The 23,879-nt window shown below is 44.9% G+C and overlaps 1 protein-coding gene across 1 annotated transcript in view; it reads left to right on the top strand.

Moving 5' to 3' along the window:
* The first annotated feature begins 1,223 nt into the window (after positions 1–1,223).
* The window catches only part of LOC108794148 (interleukin-10 receptor subunit beta-like), a 32,041-nt gene continuing 9,385 nt past the window's right edge, over positions 1,224–23,879 (top strand). The window contains exons 1-6 of the mRNA XM_018565141.1: positions 1,224–1,269; positions 11,438–11,567; positions 14,310–14,470; positions 20,010–20,176; positions 22,197–22,347; positions 23,375–23,526. Coding sequence (XP_018420643.1) covers positions 1,224–1,269; positions 11,438–11,567; positions 14,310–14,470; positions 20,010–20,176; positions 22,197–22,347; positions 23,375–23,526 — 807 coding nt within the window. The remainder of the gene's footprint in view (positions 1,270–11,437; positions 11,568–14,309; positions 14,471–20,009; positions 20,177–22,196; positions 22,348–23,374; positions 23,527–23,879) is intronic.

Genomic DNA, 23,879 nt, shown 5'->3' with positions numbered 1-23,879 from the left:
CTGCCCGCAGACTCCTGGAATACGGTGGCACAGACACTGCCAGCAGATTTCTGGGATACGGTGGCACAGACATGCATTGTACAGACACTGCCCGCAGACTCCTGGGATACAGTGGTACAGACACTGCCCGCAGACTCCTGGGATACGGTGGCACAGACACTGCCCGCAGACTCCTGGGATACAGTGGTACAGACACTGCCCGCAGACTCCTGAGATATCGTGGCACAGACACTGCCCGCAGACTCCTGGGATACAGTGGTACAGACACTGCCCGCAGACTCCTGAGATACCGTGGCACAGACACTGCCCGCAGACTCCTGGGATACAGTGGTACAGACACTGCCCGCAGACTCCTGAGATATCGTGGCACAGACACTGCCCGCAGACTCCTGAGATATTGTGGCACAGGCGATGCCCGCGGACTCCTGGTATACATTGTTACAGACACTGCCTGCAGACTCCTGGGATACAATGGCATAGACACTGCCCGCAGACTCCAGAGATAAAGTGGCACAGACACTGCCTGCAGACTCCTGGTACACAGTGGCACAGACACTGGCCGCAGACTCCAGGGGTATTGTGGCACAAGGGATGCCCGCGGACAGGCATGGAAAGGTAAGTACTGTGAGTGGAATTTATCAAAACTGGAGCAGACAAAATCTGGAGCAGCTGCGCACGGCAACCAATTAGCTTTTATATTTCATTTTCAAAGCTTAACTGAATAAACAGAAGAGAGAAACTGATTGATTGCCATGGGCAACTGCTTCAGATTTGATAAATTCCCCCTGTATGTCTTTCTTCTAAATTGGCCATGTTATAACATTTTTACTATGCGTTTATTTTAAAATATCCAGGATGTGGGGGAAGTTCCTCTTTCAATAGGAATGATGTCAGCCGTGCTATAGATACTAATATTAGAAAGTAGCCGGTTATTTCCTGGAATTTATATAATTTATACACATGTTCATGTTCTCGCAGGAGGTGCACCAAGCAATGGCAATCCCTACATCCCCCAAGCAGGAGACAGTCTGCTCTGACACCTAGTGGTCATACAAAGGTAATACAAGAGCCTGTCATTGGCCAACTGTCTCCTCCCTCTTGCTTTGTAGTATTTTCCTGCCTTGTACTTTCCCAGAACTGTAAAAATGAGGAAGTGACAGCTTCGTCGTTGAGTGAGATTACAAAACAAAGCCACACATCGGGGGGACACAAAGGGGTTCGCAATGCATCAGTACGCAATCCTCGTCTTTCTTGGGCTCGCTATCCCAGGTAAGTGTTACTTTGTACTTTTTAGAGTGTTAGTTAGAGTGTCAGCCTGGTGAACCGACTTCAGACGTGGATTTTGCCTTTTTAGAGTAACACGAGCGCTCCGGGTTTGCTCCTGGAAACCCCTTTCTCAGAAAATGTACAGGGCACCGCTTCCACCGTTCTGGATGCTGGTTTGTGGACGTCATGTGACTGCGCCATGGTCCATATAAGCGTATGCCAATGTGCGGACAGGGTTGTGAACTGTTCAGAAATTTACGGAGAGGCTGAAGAGGTTGCCACAGAGAAATACCACACAGTTATTGCCCAATTGTTGAACATTAGCCAATTACGAAAGCATATCAAAAGCTAGGAGAGTGTTTGTATGTTACAGTGTAATGGCTAATTCCACCTTGATTACCATGTTACATTCTTATTTAGGGTGTAACATGGAACATGGTGCCATTCCATGGCCCTCACCCTCAACCTACACCCCCACCACCACCACTTACCCGATTGGCTGGGTGCTTCTCGCTGCAGGCTCCTGTACATTTTTTTAATTTGACGCGGCTGTACGTGGCTTCGGGCACATTTTTTTCTGTTTGCAAAAGGGTGCTTTTATTCATTTTTGTCAAGAGGTGGAATGTGCCTTTAAGATGTATGTCAACCTTAGAGCATATCAAACACAAAAATGTCATATATTTCGGTTGAGCACTCCTTGGATGTGGTGGCTGCAGTGGCGTCATAAGAGGGGGTGCAGCCCGCACCCAGGTGATACCATTGGAGGGGTAAAACAGCAAAACATTTTCCTGGCACACTCACAAGCTAGCATGTAAGAAAATTTGTCTCACACTAAGCTGGTGACGACTTGATGAGTGCGTTTGTCATCTGTTTTGCTTGACCATTGGAGGGGTGACACCAAAATGACTGCCATTCATTTTGGTGTCACCCCACTCTGAAAAGTCAGGCACTCGGTCAAGGACAGAGAGCCTGACATTTACTCTAGAGAGGAGGGGACCCAGCGGCATACCTTATCCCGCCGGGTGACGTCCCCTCCTCTCTCTGCGGCGTCCATCACCGAGATGGCCGCCGGCAAGTAACAGCGCAATGATGTCACTCGCGTACGCAATGACGTCACTGTGGGGTGTCACCCGGAACTCCTCTGGGTGGCTGCATTAGTTTTATTTTATTTTTTTCTGTTATTTTCACCTGGTGATCCGGCCACGTACACACTTCTTCTGTCTTAGGGTGACTCCACTCTATGGAGGAGCAATGGAGCCACCTTTGGACAGCATCAATGTCACCCTGTGGGGAGGGTGGTGTCAGATGGATTAGTAGATATAGATGGACCTGACATAAATGACTAACAAATTAAAGCCTTCAGCTTAACACTTTATAACCAGTTTTCCTTTTGGGATAAAGGGTTTATGTGAATGAATAAAAGACGACCGTTGTAAACACCCTGAAAAGTGTTAAATGGTTTGTCCCAGCCCTCTATCTCAGCTTGGCCTGGTAAAGGAAGTTAAAAAATAATAGACGTAATGGCCAGGTTAACAGGTAAAAAAAACTATGTTGGGGTCACCATACACATTACAATCTGACCGTACAACTGTTGTCAACTCAACTTTAGATTTGCCAAAACTATGTAATATGAGGACCTACCTAATCTATCCAATCAATTTATATTAGGGATGCACCGATACTGGAAGCAGTGCTGATACTGAGCATTTGGGCAAGTACTTGTACTCGCCCAAATGCTACCCCAATACCGGAACTTCCGGTCAGAGGGAGATTCCCTCTGACTGGCAGTGCCGTGAGGGAGCATGGAGCCGGCTTCCTAGCCAATCAGGAAGCCGGGTGGCGGGTCATAACTTGGGGGTGTAAGGCTTGGATGCAGCTGCTCGGCCATGGAAACCCATTCCATGAAGCTCTCTACGCATTGTTGTTGTGCCAATCTGAAGGCCACACGAAGTTTGGAGGTCTGTAGCTATTGACTGTGCAGACAGTTGGCGACTTCTCCGCACTGTGCGCTTCAGCATGCGCTGACCCCGCTCTGACATGTTACGTGGCGTACCACTTTGTGGCTGTGTTGCTGTTGTTCCCAGTTGCTTCCCCTTTGTTATAATACCACTAACCATTGACCGCGGAATATTTAGTAGCAAGGAGATTTCACGGATGGACTTATTGCACAGGTGACAACCTATCACGGTACCACGCTTGTAGTTACTGAGCTCCTCATCCCTGTCCATACCATGGCACAGACATTCAGTAACATGGACGGGAGGAAGAATGGATGGACTACAAGGGCGGTGATGTCACCTCGCTATATTCCATTTAGAAGTACAAGTCCTGTTGCCACTTTGGATGATGAGACTTACAGGGTTATTCACTAAGCTGCTGGAGGCAGCCGAGTGAATAACCGAGCCGTAGTGAAGTGAGCCGAACAACATTTGGCTATTCACTACGGATCTGAACGGCTCATTTCAGCCGTACAGCGGCTGCAACCAGCCGTACATCAGCTGCCTTCGACTGCGTTCCGGTCAGCCGAACATGCTCAGTATGTTTGGCTGAGCCGAAGTGCAGAAGGACTTCGACTCAGCTGATCCAACATGTGGATCTATTCTCATAGGGACCAAACGGCAGTAAGTGAATAGCCGAATGCCGCCAAGCAAAGGATCGGTGAATGGATGACACGGCTGTCTGGGTGAAGCCATGCACAGCCGTTATGAATTAAAAAAAGAGCGTCAGTCTGCGGGGAGAAGACCCCCACAATTCAGATATGTCAGGAGGGGGTGGGGGTTGTGATGTGATCGTGTTTAATAGTACACCCTGAATATGGGTGTAACATGAAAATGGTCTGAAAGGTAAACTTAGCATGACATGATAGTTTCCTGAATGTTGTGCTGCTTCTGCAGTCCATCTGAGTGACACTTTTAAAAATCAATAAGTGCCACTGGGGCCTGCTCTCACAAGAGCGATATGTTGCATGCTGCAGGTTGGGTGCACCAAACTGTAGTGTGTGAGACATGGACAGCAAGAAGTGAGTATTGAACTCAGATTTCCTGCTCCCAGGCTGCCCCATAACTATAAATAGTAACTTCTTAATATGTCAAATGTCACAAAGAGAGGCCACTCTGCCAAAAAAGAGATCATACTATTCTCGTGGGTGGTCCAAAACTAACAGTGCTTTTAAAAGCCCACCCCTGACCTACTGATATGTAGCTGCCCCACTATTCCCCACCACCCGTGAGTCTCCAGAACCATAAAAAACCTGCTAATGGGTATAAGAAGATATAAGAAAATGGAGAAGAATGTGATTCTTTCACCACAGTGTATTGTTATTATTATTATTATACAGGATTTATATAGCGCTTTACAATATAAGGAAGACATTACAATCACAATACAAATCAAGACAAGATGGCAAGGAGGGCCCTGCCCCTGAGGGCTTACAATCTAATAGGGAGGGGGAAGTAATACATGAGGAGGTAGCTGTGTGGGGATGAATTGTTTGAGAACGTGATGGTGGAGGGGTTAGGTTGAGGTGGCATAGGCTTCCCTGAAGAGATGAGTCTTAAGGGATCGCCTAAAGGCAGTCAGTGTTGGAGATAGATGGACAGGATGGGGTAGAGAGTTCCAGAGTATGGGAGAGACTCGAGTGAAGTCCTGGAGGTGAGCAGGGGAGGAGTTGACGAGGAAGCTGGAAAGCAGGAGGTCTTCGCAAGAGCGGAGGGGACGGTTAGGGTGATACTTTGAGACAAGGTTGGAGATATAGCCGGGGGCAGAGTTGTGGATGGCTTTATAAGTCGTTGTTAATATTTTGAATTTTATCCTTTGGGCTATTGGAAGCCAGTGCAGGGAGGGATCCAGTACAGTACCGGATGTTCTATTGACAGGCCCACATGGTGCCCACACATTTGGGTGGCGGGAGAAAGGATCAGGTTACCTTTTTAAAAAATGTTTAATGTCACTTTTGGGACTGCGGGAGGTGGGTAGAGGACACAAAGCCGCCATACAAAAGGGTGATGCCGCCCTCTACAGGCTCTGCATCTCCGGCTCAGGGTCCCATCCAGCTCCTGGCAACCAGTGACATCACCCAAAGAGATGCCATCTCAGGCAACAGCCTCATTATAGGGACAGTCCTGGCCCGGCAGGGAGATTGCCCCATCCACTCCCCCATTGAGGTATTTTGCCTCATTAAAGAGAAGGCCCTGGCCCATGGGGAGGGGTGACTGTTGCATGAAGCTGCATTGTGTATGATGGCTCCTATGTAATGTGAGCTGTGCATTGTGTGTGCCAGGGTTCAGTTTCTGCTATAAACAACTAAAGATTAGTGATCTCCTATGTGAAGGTTGTCCCAGGTGTAATATAGTTTACTTTACGAGCTGAATATTTCTTTTATACAAAGGCCAATTCCAGCTCAACCTTTTTGTTTTTTTTTTATGTTTGGCGGACAGAAGTTCTAAACCTTCATTATTGTACATTATTTTATTTTTATTTTTTTGCTATTTCACCTTCCTGTCTCACTTTCTGTTGTGTCTGACACCCTTCAAGTAGACAGGAAGTAGCCTGCTCATTTTCCCTCCCATCTCTCTCTTCTTTGAAGTGGTTAATTTGGTAACTCGGTGCAGAAATGTTGTTACTGTTACCAACCAACCAATCCATTCTCCCTTTTTAGAGCAGAAAACAAAAAGAAGATGTTGGTCACTATAGTCAGACATCCCAACCTGCAAAAACTCATTTCAGGGACCTAAAGGGTCAGGTATGAATTGGGAGGGGGGGGGGCGATCTTTATGTTTAACAACAACTAAACTCCATCCAAATAGATACGAATTCCGAAAACGCAAACTTCGCATTTATCCGAATTCCAAATAATGAATTTCAAATAAATCCGAATTTCAGAAAATGAAAATAAAAATCCAAATTAAAACGAAATGAAATTTTCGGTCATGCACATGTCTAATAGTAAACAGCTATAGTGGTCAGCTTGTTAGAAATAAAGGGTCTTTACTGCGGGCCCCTGACACCCCCCTGCCCCCACAGACTGAACATAATAGTTTTTGTAATATTACAGATCAAGGTCAGGGATTGCTGACACACTGCAAGAGATGGTCAGGAACGGAGGGCATGCTACCAGGAAACAGTTATAGACTGGGGACATGTTACATGAGACTTATAGACCTTTACAAACTAAAGCTCCAACTGCTGGATGTAGAGTCCAAGGGCTGCTCAATAAGGATCAAAGGGCCACATGAGGCCCCGCCGGGCATATACCTCTGTCAGCTTTTTATTAATTACCATTGGGACAGGATGTGAAGGAAAATATCTCTCAACTGAGCCACAGGCAGCAATGAAAGCCTTACAAGGGATCTAAGCCTTCCCTGCTCTGTCCAAAACTAAAATAAGATTTGTCTAGAGTTATGATTTGAGATCTGATTTGTACAGACTGACCCACATACGTAAGAGAATGAGCCAGCCTCTGAGGGCAGGGGGTGTGTCACTTGATACAACATGTTTATGATCTGTGACATCAGAAACTCATTGAACCAAAGTACATGTCATTTACTTTTTGAATCCAGCAAAGAGTACAATTCAGAGAAAGCAGAACAATGAAAGCAAAAATGACTGAAGATCCCGTCTGACGTATGACAGGGCTTAGTAACTCTTATACTACTTACTAAGCAAACCATTCCCAGCCAGGGTCCCATGGAACACTAAGGTTCCTCCAGAGGTTGTGGATGGTTGGGTTGGGTTGGATGGTTGAGTTGTGGATGGTTGGCCTCCTACCTGATGGTGCCTGCATAGTTCCAGGGCCAATGCCACTTGGCAGATCCAGCGGCATGACACCAAAGATCTTTCTCGCTATCGGGGGTATTATGACCACCATTTTAAGGAGGACATTCTTTCCATTGACCACCACTGTAAGTGGGCATTCTTGCTATTGATCACCAATGTAAGGGGTGTTCTTTGCATTGACCGCCAATGTAAGGGGGGATTATTTACATTGACCACCACTGTAAGGGGGCATTATTTGCATTGACCACCACTGTAGGGGGGCATTCTTTGTATTGACCACCACTGTAAGGAGGCATTATTTGCATTGACGACCAATGTAAGGGGGCATTCTTTGCATTGACCACCACTGTAAGGAGGCATTCTTTGCATTGACCACCACTGTAAGGGGGTATTATTTGCATTGACCACCACTGTAAGGGGGCATTCTTTGTATTGACCACCACTGTAAGGAGGCATTCTTTGCATTGACCACCAATGCAAGGGGGCATTCTTTGCATTGACCACCACTGTAAGGGGGCATTCTTTGCATTGACCACCACTGTAAGGAGGCATTCTTTGCATTGACCACCAATGTAAGGGGGCATTCTTGCTATTGATTACCAATGTAAGGGACATTCTTTGCATTGACCACCAATATAAGAAGGGATTATTTCCATAGACCACCGCGGTAAGGGGGCATTCTTGGCACTTATCACCAATGTAAGGGGCGTTCTTTGCACTGACCACCAATGTAAGGGGGGATTATTTCCATTGACCACTGTAAAGGGGATATTCGTTCCATTGACCATCACTGTAAGGGGTGCATTTTTTCCATTGATCAATGTAAGGGACATTCTTTGAATTGACCCCCAATGTAAAGGGGGTGGGATTCTTTCCATTGATCACTAATGTAAGAAGGTTTTCGATTGACCATCAATGTAAGGGGAGCATTTTTCCACTGACCACCAATGTAAGGGGAGCATTCTTTCCACTGACCACCAATGTGAAGGTGGGTTCTCTTTTCATTGATCACAAATGTAAGGGGAGCATTCTTTCTACTGACCACCAATGTAAAGGTGGGTCTGCTTTTCATTGACCACAAATGTAAGGGGGCCTTCTTTCTATTGGCCACCAATGTAAGGGGTGGCCCTCTTTCCATTGACCACCAATGTATAGGGCATTCTTCCACCTTACCCCAATTGATTTAATTTAGTAGGAATTATCTGAGACTTGAACATTATTTCAAGGGTTCCCCTGGGGGAAAAGGTTGAGAAAGGCTGCACTTAGCTGTACAAATTCCTTTAAAGCATTTCTGAATCTAATCAAAACTTTTTTTTATATGGATAGAGTAGGGAAGGTTTACTGAGTCATAAAGATGACACACAATCGTGTGACACAGTAGAGACTTCGAGAGTAAACAGCCAACTGTTGACTGGAGACCGAATACCAGAAGAGCCTGATAGACTAACCCTTTATCTTCCCTTGTATTATATATGAGTGATTCCACCATCATAGATCAGTATTTTGTAGCATATACTTATATTTCTAAATTGTCAGCTCAGAGGGTTTAATGAAAAAGAAGAAAAAGGTAACATAGGCACCACTTCCAAATGTTTTAAAAAATTAGAAAAATGTTTATTTATTATATTAAGAATAAATAATATATAACATGGACACCGCCAGCCCTGTCTCCGCCGATTCCTGCAATGGCTTCCAATAGCCCAATAAATAAAACTGAAAAAAATAACCACAACAAAATACAAAGCCATCCAGAACTCTGCCCCGAGCTACATCACAAACTTCATCTCAAATTATCATCCAAACCGTCCTCTCCGCTGCTCCCAGGACCTCCTTCTCACTAGCCCCTTCATCACCTCCTCCAATGCTCGCCTCCAGGACTTCTCCATCCTCTGGAACTTCCTACCCCAATCTGTCCAGCTAGCTAGACATGTGCAGCCGCAAAACATTTTGTTTAGTTTCGTTTCGGATTTAGTTTTTTTTGTATTTCCAAAATCGGGTCCTGTATGTGTTTCGTTTTGGGTTTTGAAATCGGATCGGATTCGTAATTCGGATCGGATTCGGAATTTGGACGAATTGCCGAAATTTGGGGTTTTGCGAATGTTCGTACACAGTTGACATTTCTGTTTGCTGTGCTCTTGTGTCTTCACTATTAAAGGGGCATTAAAATCCTTTTCTTAATTTTTTTTTATCCGTTCAAACGTTGACGGTGCATGCGCAGGAACATGAAGTAATGCTCAGTTTTCATCTTCACATGCTATGAAATCCTCTTTTTTAAGTCATTTTTGTAAATTTCTAATTTAGTTTCTCTTAGGACGAAATTCGTACTGAATCCGAAATTTCGGAAACCCGGGAATTTTGGATTCGGATGCTTTCTGATGAATTCGGACATGGTACATTTCGGAAATTCGGGTGCTCCGAATCCACGAATTTCCGAAATTCCGTCCGAATTTCGATTCGGAACGAAACGAATCGCACATGTCTACAGCTAGCTCTTACTTTCTACTCTTTTAGGTGATCCCTGAAAGTTCTTCTCCTCAGGAAAGCCTATCCCACCTCTGCCGGAAATTTTACTTTCTCCATCTTCTCATTCCCTCACAGTTAATACCTTTTGAATCACTTGCCCCTCCTTTTAGATTGTAAGCTCTCATCAGCCGGGCCCTCCTAACCCTTTTGTATTGAATCGTATTGTAACTGTACTCCCTTTATGTAGGAAACAGCACACCTTCCCTCCCATTAAAAACATGACAACCTTGCCCACAAAAGCTAAATAGACAAACAACACCCACTTGAATCCTAATCTCAACCTCGGAAAGCTGTTTAAGCAGCAATGCTAAATGAAGCTGAAATAGAGCATAAAATGGTGGTCTGAGACCATGAGAGGTCAGCATAGATCATGTATCACCCTCTGCATGAAAGTCCTCCATGTAATAATAAACATTCCTTTCATCCAAACAGTTTATGTGTATATAAGTGCATGCGGTCCCCTTTTGATTGAGAGGCTGCAATCCTTTGTATCTTATCACAGGTATAACAAACTAAATCAAATCGCTATATATGATTTATATGCAAAGTGACACTTCCATAGAGACACATGCAGTCAGCACAGTCTGCACCAGCAGATATTGTATCCACAAAGTTCCATCTCCTACTGTAGGGAGATGCAATAATATAGAGGTTGGAGATAAGGTTTGATGTAGTAGTTGAACTGCACATTTTTAGAGTGATCTATATATCAGACCAAAAGGTCTGAGGAAAGGGGACAGAGGGATTTGGTTTCAATAGACGGACAGTCGTTAAAAATAAGGGACAGTTTGGTGCTATGCTAACTTCTAAGTGACATTTATTGTCACTGTATAAGAGGAGCACAAAATTATCCAGGGGATCATGACAACCAAGAAAATAGTATTTTCAGCCTACTTACTACCTCACGTTTAACCAGGGTAATTGGCCATTTATATTAAGTTGTACAAAAAAAACAGAACTTTTCTTTTTTTTGGATGGAGTAGGATATGGATAGAACCCTTGTCAGGATGAAGTTGGATAGGCATAGAACCCTTGTCAGGATGGAGTAGGATATGGATAGAACCCATATCAGGATGGAGTAGGATAGGCATAGAACCCTTGTCAGGATAGAGTAGGATATGGATAGAACCCTTGTTAGGATGGAGTAGGATAGGCATAGAACCCTTGTCAGGATGGAGTAGGATAGGCATAGAACCCTTGTCAGGATGGAGTAGGATAGGCATAGAACCCTTGTCAGGATGGAGTAGGATAGGCATAGAACCCTTGTCAGGATGGAGTAGGATAGGCATAGAACCCTTGTCAGGATGGAGTAGGATAGGCATAGAACCCTTGTCAGGATGGAGTAGGATAGGCATAGAACCCTTGTCAGGATGGAGTAGGATAGGCATAGAACCCTTGTCAGGATGGAGTAGGATAGGCATAGAACCCTTGTCAGGATGGAGTAGGATAGGCATGGAACCCTTGTCAGGATGGAGTAGGATAGGCATAGAACCCTTGTCAGGATGGAGTAGAATATGGATAGAACCCTTGTCAGGATGGAGTAGGATAGGCATAGAACCCTTGTCAGGATGGAGTAGGATAGGCATAGAACCCTTGTCAGGATGGAGTAGGATAGGCATGGAACCCTTGTCAGGATGGAGTAGGATATGGATAGAACCCTTGTCAGGATGGAGTAGGATAGGCATAGAACCCTTGTCAGGATGGAGTAGGATAGGAATGGAACCCTTGTCAGGATGGAGTAGGAAAAACTGTATATATAAAGCTCCAAATGTTAAAATATAAAAGATATTAGTTTTTATGTAATGATTTGATGTCTCTTTTGTTTGGATGGAGCCCTTCAATGTTTCTTTTTTTATTTTGTGTCATGTTGCAGGTTTTGGGAAGCTGCCTACACCCACCAATGTCACGATCGATTCTGTAAACTTCAAGAACATTTTAAGGTGGAACCCCCCACCTGGCTTCACGGAAGATGAAGATGTAAAATATACAGTGCAATATCAACTGTAAGCTGTTTATTTATTCTGATTCAAGCGGGGAAAGGTGGGGTAGGTAAACTCCGTCCCTCCAGCTGTGGTGAAACTTCAAATCCAATCATGCCTCTGGGAGTCATGCCTGGGGGGCTGTCAGAGTCTTGCAATGCCTCATGGGACTTGTAGTTACACCAAAGCTAAAGGGCCAGAGTTTGCCTACCCCTTAGAACCTGTATCAGATTTTTACCGAAATTGGAAGTGCAAAGTTAGTTACAGGCAATAAAAGTAGATTTTTTTAGCAGCTCCAGGGTGAAATAGCCCTTTGTCCGTATCTTTGGTGTCTGTATTCATGCTGAACTAATTCCTCTCACTTCCTGTTAGGTCCTCAAGACAGGAATTAAGTAGAAATAACTCCAAGACAGACAGTAATAAATACCTGCAGGCTGAACCAGCATCTAGAGCAATCATACTAAATGCCTCACAGGATCCCTCCACATTTATCATTCCCGTGCACAGTTCAACAGTACCAAGCCCTGATGAAGGGGACCTTTTGAACCCTCGAAACACGTTGGCTTTCTATGACATAAAAGTCTAATTACAATGGAATCTGGAGATACGATCTGCTTTTGGCTCTTTCCTGCATGCACATACAGTACCTACTTGAGCAAAGGGTCAACCTTCGGCCACCACTCCTAAGAGAGATTCCCAAAGAGAATCACGAGCAGCTGTACATAGCAAACAATCAACCTCTATCTTTCATTTTCAAGTTCTCCATCAGGTCATCTCTAGTGATTGACAGCAGCAGAGGGCGGGTGCAATAGCCAGCTTGCTATTGGATGTTGCAAATTGAAATAGCCAATAGAAATCTAGCTATGCATTCCTATGCAGTTTTTTTTTTTATTCTGACGGCAGCAGCTGTCAGAATACTAAAAAAAAAACATGCAGATAGCAAATACGCTATTGCTTCCTCTGCTATCTGCCATCATTTCAGTGGGGTGCTCTCTCCTTCCTGCATTACAATGAGAGTTTAGCAGAGCCAGAGGTGATATGAAAGCCGATTCTGCTGAGCTCTCATGGTACTGACAGTTCAGCATCCCCTGGTTACTTCGTAACCAGGGGACGCTGATATGTTAGTACCATGAGAACTCAGCAGAGTCGGCTTTCATATCACCTCCGGCTCTGCTAATCGTTCTCTATTTTTTTTTCTACTTTTTTAAACTGTTTTTCTATTCTGTTTGGGACCACAGAGGTACCGAGCAGAATAGCCGAGCTAAATGCCGCTTGGCGGCATTCGGCTATTCACTCACTGCTGTTCGGCCCCAATAAGAATAGGCCCAACAGCAGTGAGTAGCCTGCTGGAGGTTCGGCTTAGCCGATCTAGATGTTGGATCGGCTGAGTAGAACTCCTTCTGCACTTCGGGTCGGCCGAACATGCTGAGCATTAGAAAAAAAAAAAAAAAGTTTCTGCAGCAGGACCTCCTAAACCTCCTAAATTTACAAAAGGTTAGATGCTGCTCCAGCCCCAATCAAAGCTGAACTCCAGGTGAACAGATGAAAAATACACAGATGGAATACAATTGCAGGAGTTGTTTTACCTGACAAATAATGTGTGTTTCTGTCCATTTAAAGTGACATTACAGTCAAACTTTTTTCCCCCTTTCCCAATCCTGCCGCTGGGACCTTAAATGATGTCTCTCAATCTGATCATCTTCTTCTTTCCTGTCCTTTTCAGCTGTCCCTCCAGTGCTGGGTGCGGGTCTCCCATCCAGCGATAACTCCTCTGTCCTCCTGTTCTCTGATGTCCCACATTGTCTGTGCGGGTGCACACTGCTCCATAGACTTACCTCGTGTCTCTCCTGGTCTCCCAGCCGAACATCTGAACTGCGCATGTGCCCGCCCCAAGATCCTTTGCGGCTGCCCGAGAAATTTTCAGATGTTCGGACGGGAGCGCACGGCGGAGACACAGGTAAGTATTAACCCTTTGAAAAAGTTTAGTTTTTTTGTAATCTTTTGCATATATCTTCTGCTTGCTAGTAGTAGATATATGGAAAAACATGCAAGGGTTTAATAACCCTTTAATTCTGAGATCTACATTGCTCTGCCACACAGCATGGTGCTCTCTGGTAGTCCAGAAGACCTGATTATACTCTGGTGCAGTTTAGTAAGGCTAGGTTCACATGTGGGCAATTCCCGACTGCGCAGCAATTGTGCACAAAACCGCGCAGATTGCCGGGCGGTCACGGAGCCGAACGTGCTGGCGGTGCCATTATTTTCGAATGGCACCCGAGTCGGGCCGTGCGGTTTTGTGCCGTGATTCCGTCCGTGCAATTGAACACGCGGCTAAAAAAAAAAAGCAGCACGTCGTGTGTCGCAAAATAAGGTACTTGTACCTTTTTTTAGTGATTGACATGCGGCTGTAACCCCATTGAAATCAATGGGGCCACGCGGCAATCGCTGTGTGCATCCGAACACGATCGCGCAGTACGATCGCTCAGATCGGAACCGTGCCTTACACTTACAGGTAGGGTTGCCACCTTTTCTTCCAGCAAAACCCAAACACTCTAGCTACACACAGAAATGTGCCGCTGCATGAAATGATTTATTCTTTAATACGGAGCTGAATTCGTTTTTGTATTTTTATCTGCTCGGAGTTCAGCTATAACCTGGGGTGAATTTTGCTGAATTCCTTTGGCTGTGTACGTACTTTGTCAAGAAACACGATTATGAAACTGACACTCTCCATTGAGTTACAATAATTCTTTTTTTTTTTTGCAGTGATTTCATTAAGCGCAGTGAATACTCTGCTGTCTGTGTGACTCAGCACCTGCAATGTGATTTAACATATATCACCTACAGATTTTATGCAAGAGTGAGTGCAGCAGTGGGTGACAACCAGTCGGACTGGGTGACAATACATTTTGACCCATACCTTGAAAGTAAGTCTATTTCATGTTAGTGGTGTGAGTAATTGGGTGGATGGCAACTTTCTTGGATGTTACCAAGGGCATAAGTTCAACAGTTTCTCATTTTGGAATATTTGGAGGAATTCCAAACTCCTTTGCTCGCACTCTGGTCAATTAGTCATGGGGAACACTGAAATAATACCTTGTAACAACTCTTTATTAACAGCATAGTCAAACGTTAAGGTAGTCCAAAACATGCCTTTACTAATGGCATTTCTGATTATCGTTTGGAAATCGTACGCGGCCGGTCTTTCGCACGAAAATAGAACTGTTGATGGTACATCACCGATTTTCGTTTTCGATATGGTGATGGAAATTTTTTCGATTGGTCAGGTTGGAAAATTTCTGGCCAAATGAAAATTGATGAATCAGTGGGGTTTTCGTTCGTCAACAATCTAAGCAAGAACACAACACATGCGCAAAAGGACATGGGATTGCAGGCGGTACATAATACAATAAATTAACATACATAAATAAATACACAAGAGACACCATTTGGATTGAAATTGGGCGCAGCACTTTTATTGGTTTAAAATAATTCAACTTTACTTAACATACCAAACCATCAATCTCAATCAACCAATAATTGCTTAGCCACTACGACTCAAGCAATACCAACATGAAGGACCGTACATCAATTAAGTCCTCCCTCACGTTGAGGGTGACAAACCACATAAAAAGCCACGGCATATATAATTGGAAAAAAAGGAGGGGGGAGGGGAGCTCGATGCGCTGTGAGTCCTGGACAAAAAATTTCCCGCCCAAACAGGTAAGGAAATTCTTAAAGGGGCAATGCTCTTAAAGGGGCAATGTACTTCTCCTCAGGCAACTGAGGAGAAATAGGAAGAAGTGGGGACCGCCGCAAACCCATGTTAGTGGCCACAAATAAATTGTCGGCCCCTTGTCCATTATTTCTGACGTTCATCAAAAATTGGCTGTTTAGTATGGTTAGCAAATTTATTCCAAAATCGACATTTGACTATGCTGTATTCGATCTATAATTGAACGAGGGTTTGTGGCAGAAACAAACATTTTCGACGGAAAATCTACCAGTGTATGGCCACCTTAACTCTCCAGGGGCTGATCCATTGCACAGGCCTCACCACCAGAAATCATGCAACTTCTGCAGACCATCAGATGTGAAAGACCCTGGTGTCCATCACTGCTGGGCTGGTGCTTTGACAGGCAGGCTCGGGTACAATTATTGACTCAACCATGTCCTTAAGCAGCATATGCGTTGAGCAGACTCTGTCTTTGTATTGGCACATGCATCAAGCAGAGTCAGTCCTCAAATTGGCGCATGTATCATGCATACCCTGTCTTTGGATTAGCACATGCATACAGCATACCCTGTTCTCAAATTCACCCATGAATTAACCCCTTCACGACCAGCGACGTACAGTGTACGTCGCTGGCATTGGGGCTGTTTAAACAAACTCAGCCGCCGGGACTATGTTTAAGCTTTTAAAGCCGACTGTCGGATTTACAGTAGAAGCGATTCTGGCGGCTCACCTGCCGTCAGATCGCTTCTACGGGCCGGTGAAGGTATCCCCCCGCGCCCGACACCCGTGCCTTGTTTCCTGGGCTCCGTTGCCCCTTCTATGGGCCCGGGATTGGCTTCTTTGGTGTCGGCAGGAAGCCGGGGAGGAGATGGACGAACCTCCGTTCGTCGATACCCTCCCCATTCTATGGGACCTTGAGCGATGCAGATTGCATCACTTCCGGTCCCATAGCTGTCAGTGCTCTGCTCCTGAAGCCCAGTTATAAGCTATTAAAGTGCGATCTGCACTTCAATCGCTTATGTGAAGTGTAAAGGTGACAATGGGGGTCTTTTGGACCCCCATCATCACGTTAACCTCCCTGGTGGTATGATTATCTCAGTACTTTTTCTTTCTATTTTTTACTTTTGAATTTCTCGCCAGTTCCGACCCCTGCAATGCCGGCGCTCGCAGAGAAGGAACCCGGAAGACGCCGAGTGTGGCTCGGGGTTACCGCTTTTGGTATGGAAAATTTACCCCAGAGCCACACTCGGGATTACCGCCAGGAAGGTTAAAGAGTACTTGTCACCACCATCTGCTATCACATGGGGGACTTGTAAACCTCCCTATGTGATAGCAATTAAAGTAAAAAAAAAAATAACAACAGTTTTTAACATTAACATTAAATAAAATAAATGTAAAAATAATGTAAATTTTTTTAAAGTCCCCGCCCCTGCGAGCATGCGCTTCTTCACGTAAACACGCGTCGTAAACACTACATATGAAAATCACGAACGCGATACACATGTTGGGTATCGCTGTGCATGCTGGAGTGAGAGCAATAATTCTCAGGATAATATTTTGGGGTATCTCTAAACTGATGACCTGTGGGGGCTTTTAAAAAGTTGTCTATGGACTTTTTGGGGTACTGAATTTTGTTGCCATTTCACACACAATTTTTAACCTGGGCATGTTGAGTATCTATTTACTCTTTGTAACCTCATCTGTTATATTTTATTAAATAAATGGGTATTTGTTTGTGTTTTGGGGCATTTAAAAGCATTTTTAATACAATTTTTGGGTTTGATAAGCAGTTGCGCTAATATCGTGCAACATAAAAATTTGCAACTGCTAATATTTTATTCTATAGGGTCTTGGCTTTCAGAAAATATATAATGTTTGGGGATTTTAAGTAATTTTCAGGCCTAAAATGTTGAATATAACATGGGTGCAAAAAATAAAAAAAGGCCTCAGTCATGAAGGGGTTAAAAAAGAACTATGGGGTAAGTGTTTTTCCCCATAGTTCTCTTTAGAGTCACGGGAGGACATATACTAGCGTCCTCCTGTGACCCAAAGCTCAGTATATAGCAGGCTATTGTCCGCAATATACTGTGAGTGTCGCAGCCAGGACGGATCCCAACATTACTGTCGGGATCCACCCAGCTGCGTGAGTGACAGTTGGCTCTGCCTATCTAGAGGCAGAGCCAGCTGTGCCTGCCCCCTCACCTCATAGATCTCTTTTAAGCATACCCTGTCCTCAAATGTATGCATGCATTGAGCAGAGCTTGTTCTTGAAATTATGCATGCATCAAGGTGACCATGTCTTATAATTGGCTCATGCATTGAGCAGACCCTGTCTTTGAATTTAATTATAGCTAATTTGCCTACAAACGTCAGGTGGTCATAATAATCTGGCCACTCAGTGTATATCATGCAGACCATATCCTCATATTGACACATGCATCCAGCAGACCCTGTCTTCGAAATGACTCATGCATTGAGTAGACCTTTTCTTCATATTGGCTCGTGTCCTTTCCCTAAGCCCTCGTTCACACCTGAACGTTTTGTAGCGCGTTCTACGCTCGACGAACGCTCTAAACAAATTACGAACAATCTTGGTACTGCCCACTTACTCTGCTTACTATGCATTGACCCACAAGTGCTATAATGGTAAATACAATCCTGGACATGCACTAGATAAGTGTTATTGAAATCCTGCAATTTATACAAATTGTTAGTATGAATAGATGAAGAACAATGGAACCTTTGTACAGTGACCTTGGCAGTCTTGTCTCTTATAAAGAACCAGATAACAGTCTTCCACTTATTGGAGTCATGCACAGCCTTGTATTCCCTTGTAGCAATATGAAACAGCTCTCCAAAGGTCACAGTTCATGATGGCGCAATAGTGTGAATGTTTCTTTCATCCATGATAGTTCTGTATGCTTCAAGCTGTGTACAATCCTGCAAGAGGTATTTCCAGGCTAAATGGCAGTGGATCTCACCAGCCAGGCTTAGCTCGTTAAATCAGTCCCACACAATTCTGGGTACTCACATAATATATTTTCCTCAATACCCCTGCTGCGTGACTGGGCATTACTGTTGCTGCACACTGTCTCTGGTCTTTGCACACCAGGGAGTGTTCCATGCTCTAACTCTAAACTGGTAGTCAACCTCACTTGTCCCTCACAAGTCAATACACATACTAGTATTGGTATCGGTGCTGATACTGAGTATTTGGGCAACTACTTGTACTTGCCCAAATACTCCCGATGCTTACTCCGATACCGTAACTTCCGGTATCAGGAAGCCGGGCTGCGAGTCATTACAGGCCACCGGCTTCCTGATTGGCTGGGAAGCCGGCTCCATGCTCCCTCGTCACTTGGTGACGAAAGAGCATGGAGCCGGCTTCCCTGCCAATCAGGCGGTGTGTTTTCCCGCAGTGTCCAGATGTATCCCCTGCACTCCTTACAGTGTTTAAGACCAGTGATGATCACGGATGGCGCCGTGCAAAACCAAGTCTTGATGCAAATGAAGGTCACCAGCACTCGATGAATACTTGTACTTGTATGAATAGATGTATTCATCTGAAAAGGTGCGTCACTTGCAAAAAACAACGTTTCGGGGCCACCCTGATGAAGGGACCCTGCGTGGCCCCTGTATTTTGGATTCAGCCACTGGCGTGTTCTGGAGGCAGCGCGCATGACGTCACATAACACCGCACATGTTGGGCGCCGCCATCTTGATGTATATCTAGGTCATGTGACGTCATGCTCCCCGCCTCCAAGATGGTGGCACGCATCCGCAGAACACACCGGTGGCCAACATGGCCACCGCACATTCTCAAACAAATTATTATGCGCCTGAATATATTTTTCGTATATTCGGGCATATAGTCATTCATTAATTTACATGTAGTCCGGGTTTTGTGTTCTGTTTTTTATTTTTACTTTTCTAGATACACTTACTTGAAAAAAGGGATCGGCATGACAACCTGACACTTTATTGTTATAGACTCTATTCTAGTTTGGCATTTATTGTTTACCACGTGTTTGCCTTCTGTTGTTTTATGTAATAAGAATACTTATATTGTGCCTACACGTTTAATACCTTTGAATAAAAGTTTTATTTTTATCATACTTTTTAATATGTTTCTTTGGGGCTTAACAAAATGGGAGTCTTTAAATGGTGCGAATATTGGAAAAATGGGTGTGGTTACTGAGGGGTGCGGACACTGAGGGGCACTGTAAAGTTTTCTCGCACAGGGCGCCTAAAGGCCTAAGGCCGGCCCTGGGTAGGACTGTGTAGGAAGCCTTCCTTGCAATTCCTGCCTCAGAAACATAACAGGAACTAAGAGGAGCTCTCTCCAAAGTGAGGGCATATCGCAGGTCACTGGAACAGGCTCTCCCATTAGATGATTTCCCTTTATCTCCTGTTCCTGTGATGACCCAAAATTGTGAATTTCTTATCACATCCTGAACTGGAAACAATGGTAATCATAACCAATAGAGTGGGGGAATCGCCCCAGTGCGGACACAGACAGTATTGCCAGCTGCACTAACCCTTCCGTCTTCTATACAAAACTATAGAACGTTTTAGCATTACATACTCTTTCAGTAATGTTGATAAAAATGTCAATGGGTACTTGAGATTAGGTGACCCAAAACTAAGAACACTGGCCTAGGGCAACCAGATCAGCTTCATTTTTATGGAGTCTATCCTGAATTCTAATCTTGTTCTATTTTCTTCTCCAGCGGTGATTGGTCCACCAGAAGTTGTTGTTTCCCCCAGGTTTGGCCACCTGGACATCAGTATGTCTGGTCCTTATCTTGAGTCTAATAGTGAAAAAGGCTCCATAAAAGAAAAATATGGTGAACTCATTTACAGACTGCTTTACTGGAATGAAGAAGACCCTTCTAATGTAAGAATTGTTATTAATAATGCCAAAGGGGCAACTGCATGCTTGAAGGTAGCCTGTGTATCCCTAACCAAGGGTTAGTGTACATTGTCATATACAGTGCATTTGTGATACTTGTACTGTACCTTTGCCACCCATTTATAGACCCCTTATACACATGCTGCCCACTTTCATACCCTCCACACTCTGCTCCTGCACATACTGTTCACTGTCATACCCTGTACACTCCTCTCCTGCACATACTGTCCACTGTCATACCCTGTACACTCCTTTTTTGCACATCCTGCGTCACACTCCTCTCCTGCAGATCATACCCTCTGCACTCCTGTCCTGCACATACTTCCCACTGTCATGCCCTCTGCATTCCTCTACTGCACATACTGCCCATTGTCATTCCCTCTGCACTCCTCTCCTGCACATACTGCACATCATACCCTCTGCACTCTTCTCCTGCACATACTGCCCACTGTCATGCCCTCTGCATTCCTCTCCTGCACATACTGCCCATTGTCATTCCCTCTGCACTCCTCTCCTGCACATACTGCACATCATACCCTCTGCACTCTTCTCCTGCACATACTGCCCACTGTCATGCCCTCTGCATTCCTCTCCTGCACATACTGCCCACTGTCATGCCCTCTGCATTCCTCTCCTGCACATACTGCACATCATACCCTCTGCACTCCTCTCCTGCACATACTGCCCACTGTCATGCCCTCTGCACTCCTCTCCTGCATATACTGCCCACTGTCATGCCCTCTGCATTCCTCTCCTGCACATACTGCAGATCATACCCTCTGCACTCATCTCCTGCACATGCCGCCCACTGTCATGCCCTCTGCACTCCTCTCCTGCACATACTGCACATCATACCCTCTGCACTCCTCTCCTGCACATCATGCCCGCTGTCATGCCCTCTGCATTCCTCTCCTGCACATACTGCACGCTGTCATGCGGTTTGCTTTCCTCTCCTGCACATAGTGCACATCATACTCTCTGCACTCCTCTCCTGCACATACTGGCCACTGTCATGCCCTTTGCATTCCTCTCCTGCACATACTGCACATCATGCCCGCTGTCATGCCCTCTGCACTCCTCTCCTGCACATACTGCACATCATACTCTCTGCACCGTTCTCCTGCACATACTGCCCACTGCCATGCCCTCTGCATTCCTCTCCTGCACATACTGCCCACTGTCATGCCCTCTGCATTCCTCTCCTGCACATACTGCACATCATACCCTCTGCACTCCTCTCCTGCACATACTGCCCACTGTCATGCCCTCTGCACTCCTCTCCTGCATATACTGCCCACTGTCATGCCCTCTGCATTCCTCTCCTGCACATACTGCAGATCATACCCTCTGCACTCATCTCCTGCACATGCCGCCCACTGTCATGCCCTCTGCACTCCTCTCCTGCACATACTGCACATCATACCCTCTGCACTCCTCTCCTGCACATCATGCCCGCTGTCATGCCCTCTGCATTCCTCTCCTGCACATACTGCACGCTGTCATGCGGTTTGCTTTCCTCTCCTGCACATAGTGCACATCATACTCTCTGCACTCCTCTCCTGCACATACTGGCCACTGTCATGCCCTTTGCATTCCTCTCCTGCACATACTGCACATCATGCCCGCTGTCATGCCCTCTGCACTCCTCTCCTGCACATACTGCACATCATACTCTCTGCACCGTTCTCCTGCACATACTGCCCACTGCCATGCCCTCTGCATTCCTCTCCTGCACATACTGCCCACTGTCATGCCCTTTGCATTCCTCTCCTGCACATACTGCCCACTGTCATTCCCTCTGTACTCCTCTCCTGCACCTACTGCACCCTGTCATACCCTCTGCACTCCTCTCCTGCACATACTGCCCACTGTCATTCCCTCTGCACTCCTCTCCTGCACCTACTGCACCCTGTCATACTGTCTGCACTCCTCTATATCCCCAACTTTTTCTGTTGTGGAACGGGCTCACCTTTGTTAATATGAGTACAACCTTCATCCTTTACAGGTTCTGGGTTTAAACACCTCACAAAGTTCAGAAACATTGGCTACGTTGGAGCCGTGGAGCAGCTACTGCCTGAAAGTACAAGCTTATTTCCCGGAGAATGAAAAGGAAGGACAATTCAGCCCAATATTCTGTGAGAAAACTACTGATGATGGTAAATATTATTATTATTATAATATTATCAGGGGCTCCATTTACAACTTCCCTCAGATTTGCTGTATGTAGAACCTATCCTTAAAGTGTCTAAAACCCGGGAACAAAAATGTCCTATATTGCCCCTTACCAGTCCTTAGATGAGGTCGCTGCGTTAGTTTTTTTTTTTTTTTTTTACTTTTCACCTGATGATACTGCAAGTAACACACTTTCTGTCCTAGGGTGGCAATGCTCACTCGCTGTATCTATGGAGGAGCAGCATTGTCTCCCTGTGTTAGAACTACAGAACACCTCCTCCTCTCCATAACATCAGGAGAAGATGTTCTATAGTCCACAGACACCTGAGCAGGGGTGATAATAGTGTTTGTGATAGTGCTGCAGAGTGCACAGGGCAGCACTGGATTTCTGGCAGGATCAACAGGTATTTTTTGCACTTATCTAACAGAAATAACAAATGCTTTAATGGTATAATACGGTTAATAGACCAAAATGGAGCAAATGAGAATTGTTATAGTTATACTTTAAATGATAACAATTAGTATGTGACTTATGAGTTGTTTAAGCACTGTGTAGGTAGCCCCAATACCAGTGCAAATCTAAGCTTGAGTCTGCTCGTGTGTGCACTAGTGATTTTCTGTAGCCTCGTAGCTGTAAATCTGCAGTGTGAGATCTCAGGCACTGCTGCCTCTGACTGCTGGTCTCTGGAGATATGGAGTGAGAATTGGTGATGTCACTACTGTGCTCTTCACTGTTCTCCTAGCTGGAGAGGAAGCTGTGCCTAAGGACCTGCACTGCATGCATCTCCCTGCTCCATTCACTCTGAGTATCTGGATGAAAGGTTACTGCAGTCAGTGCAGAGCTGGTGCTAATAGTAACCAGTCCGGGTTACATATTCCTTCTCTGCAGAAACATAAGAAAGAGATTGGAATGGTGCTGCAGGCTTAGGACATTTCTGCCAGCTGCTAAACACCAGAAGTGGAATCCTTCCGCTGGATTTGATGTATACTTACATTGCATCTGAATTTCAGGGAGAATACCATGGTGGCAGGTCGCTGCCGCATTCCTCATAATGATGCTCGTTACAATGACTGCAACCCTTGGCTTTTGCTTCTTCGGTATCACAGCATACAGGAAATATTCATCATTCCCGTCATATTCCATCCCAGAACATCTGAAAGAGGTCAGTATTCTACAGGCAGGACTTGTGTTGTGTTTTCATCTATCTATCTATCTATCTATCTATCTATCTATCTATCTACTATTTATCTATCTACCATCTATCTATCTATCTATCTATCTACTATCTATCTATCTATCTATCTATCTATCTATCTTCTATCTATCTATCTATCTATCTATCTATCTATCTATCTACTATCTATCTATCTATCTATCTATCTATCTATCTACTATTTATCTATCTAGCTACTATCTATCTATCTATATATCTACTATCTATCTATCTATCTACTATCTATCTATCTATCTATCTATCTATCTATCTATCTATCTATCTATCTATCTATCTATCTA

The sequence above is a fragment of the Nanorana parkeri genome, unplaced genomic scaffold (genome assembly GCF_000935625.1).
Source record: "Nanorana parkeri isolate BGI_ZX_2015 unplaced genomic scaffold, ASM93562v1 scaffold817, whole genome shotgun sequence".
Taxonomy (NCBI): domain Eukaryota; kingdom Metazoa; phylum Chordata; class Amphibia; order Anura; family Dicroglossidae; genus Nanorana; species Nanorana parkeri.
The sequence above is the reverse complement of the archived record's forward strand: the minus strand, read 5'-3'. Positions and strand labels throughout refer to the sequence as shown.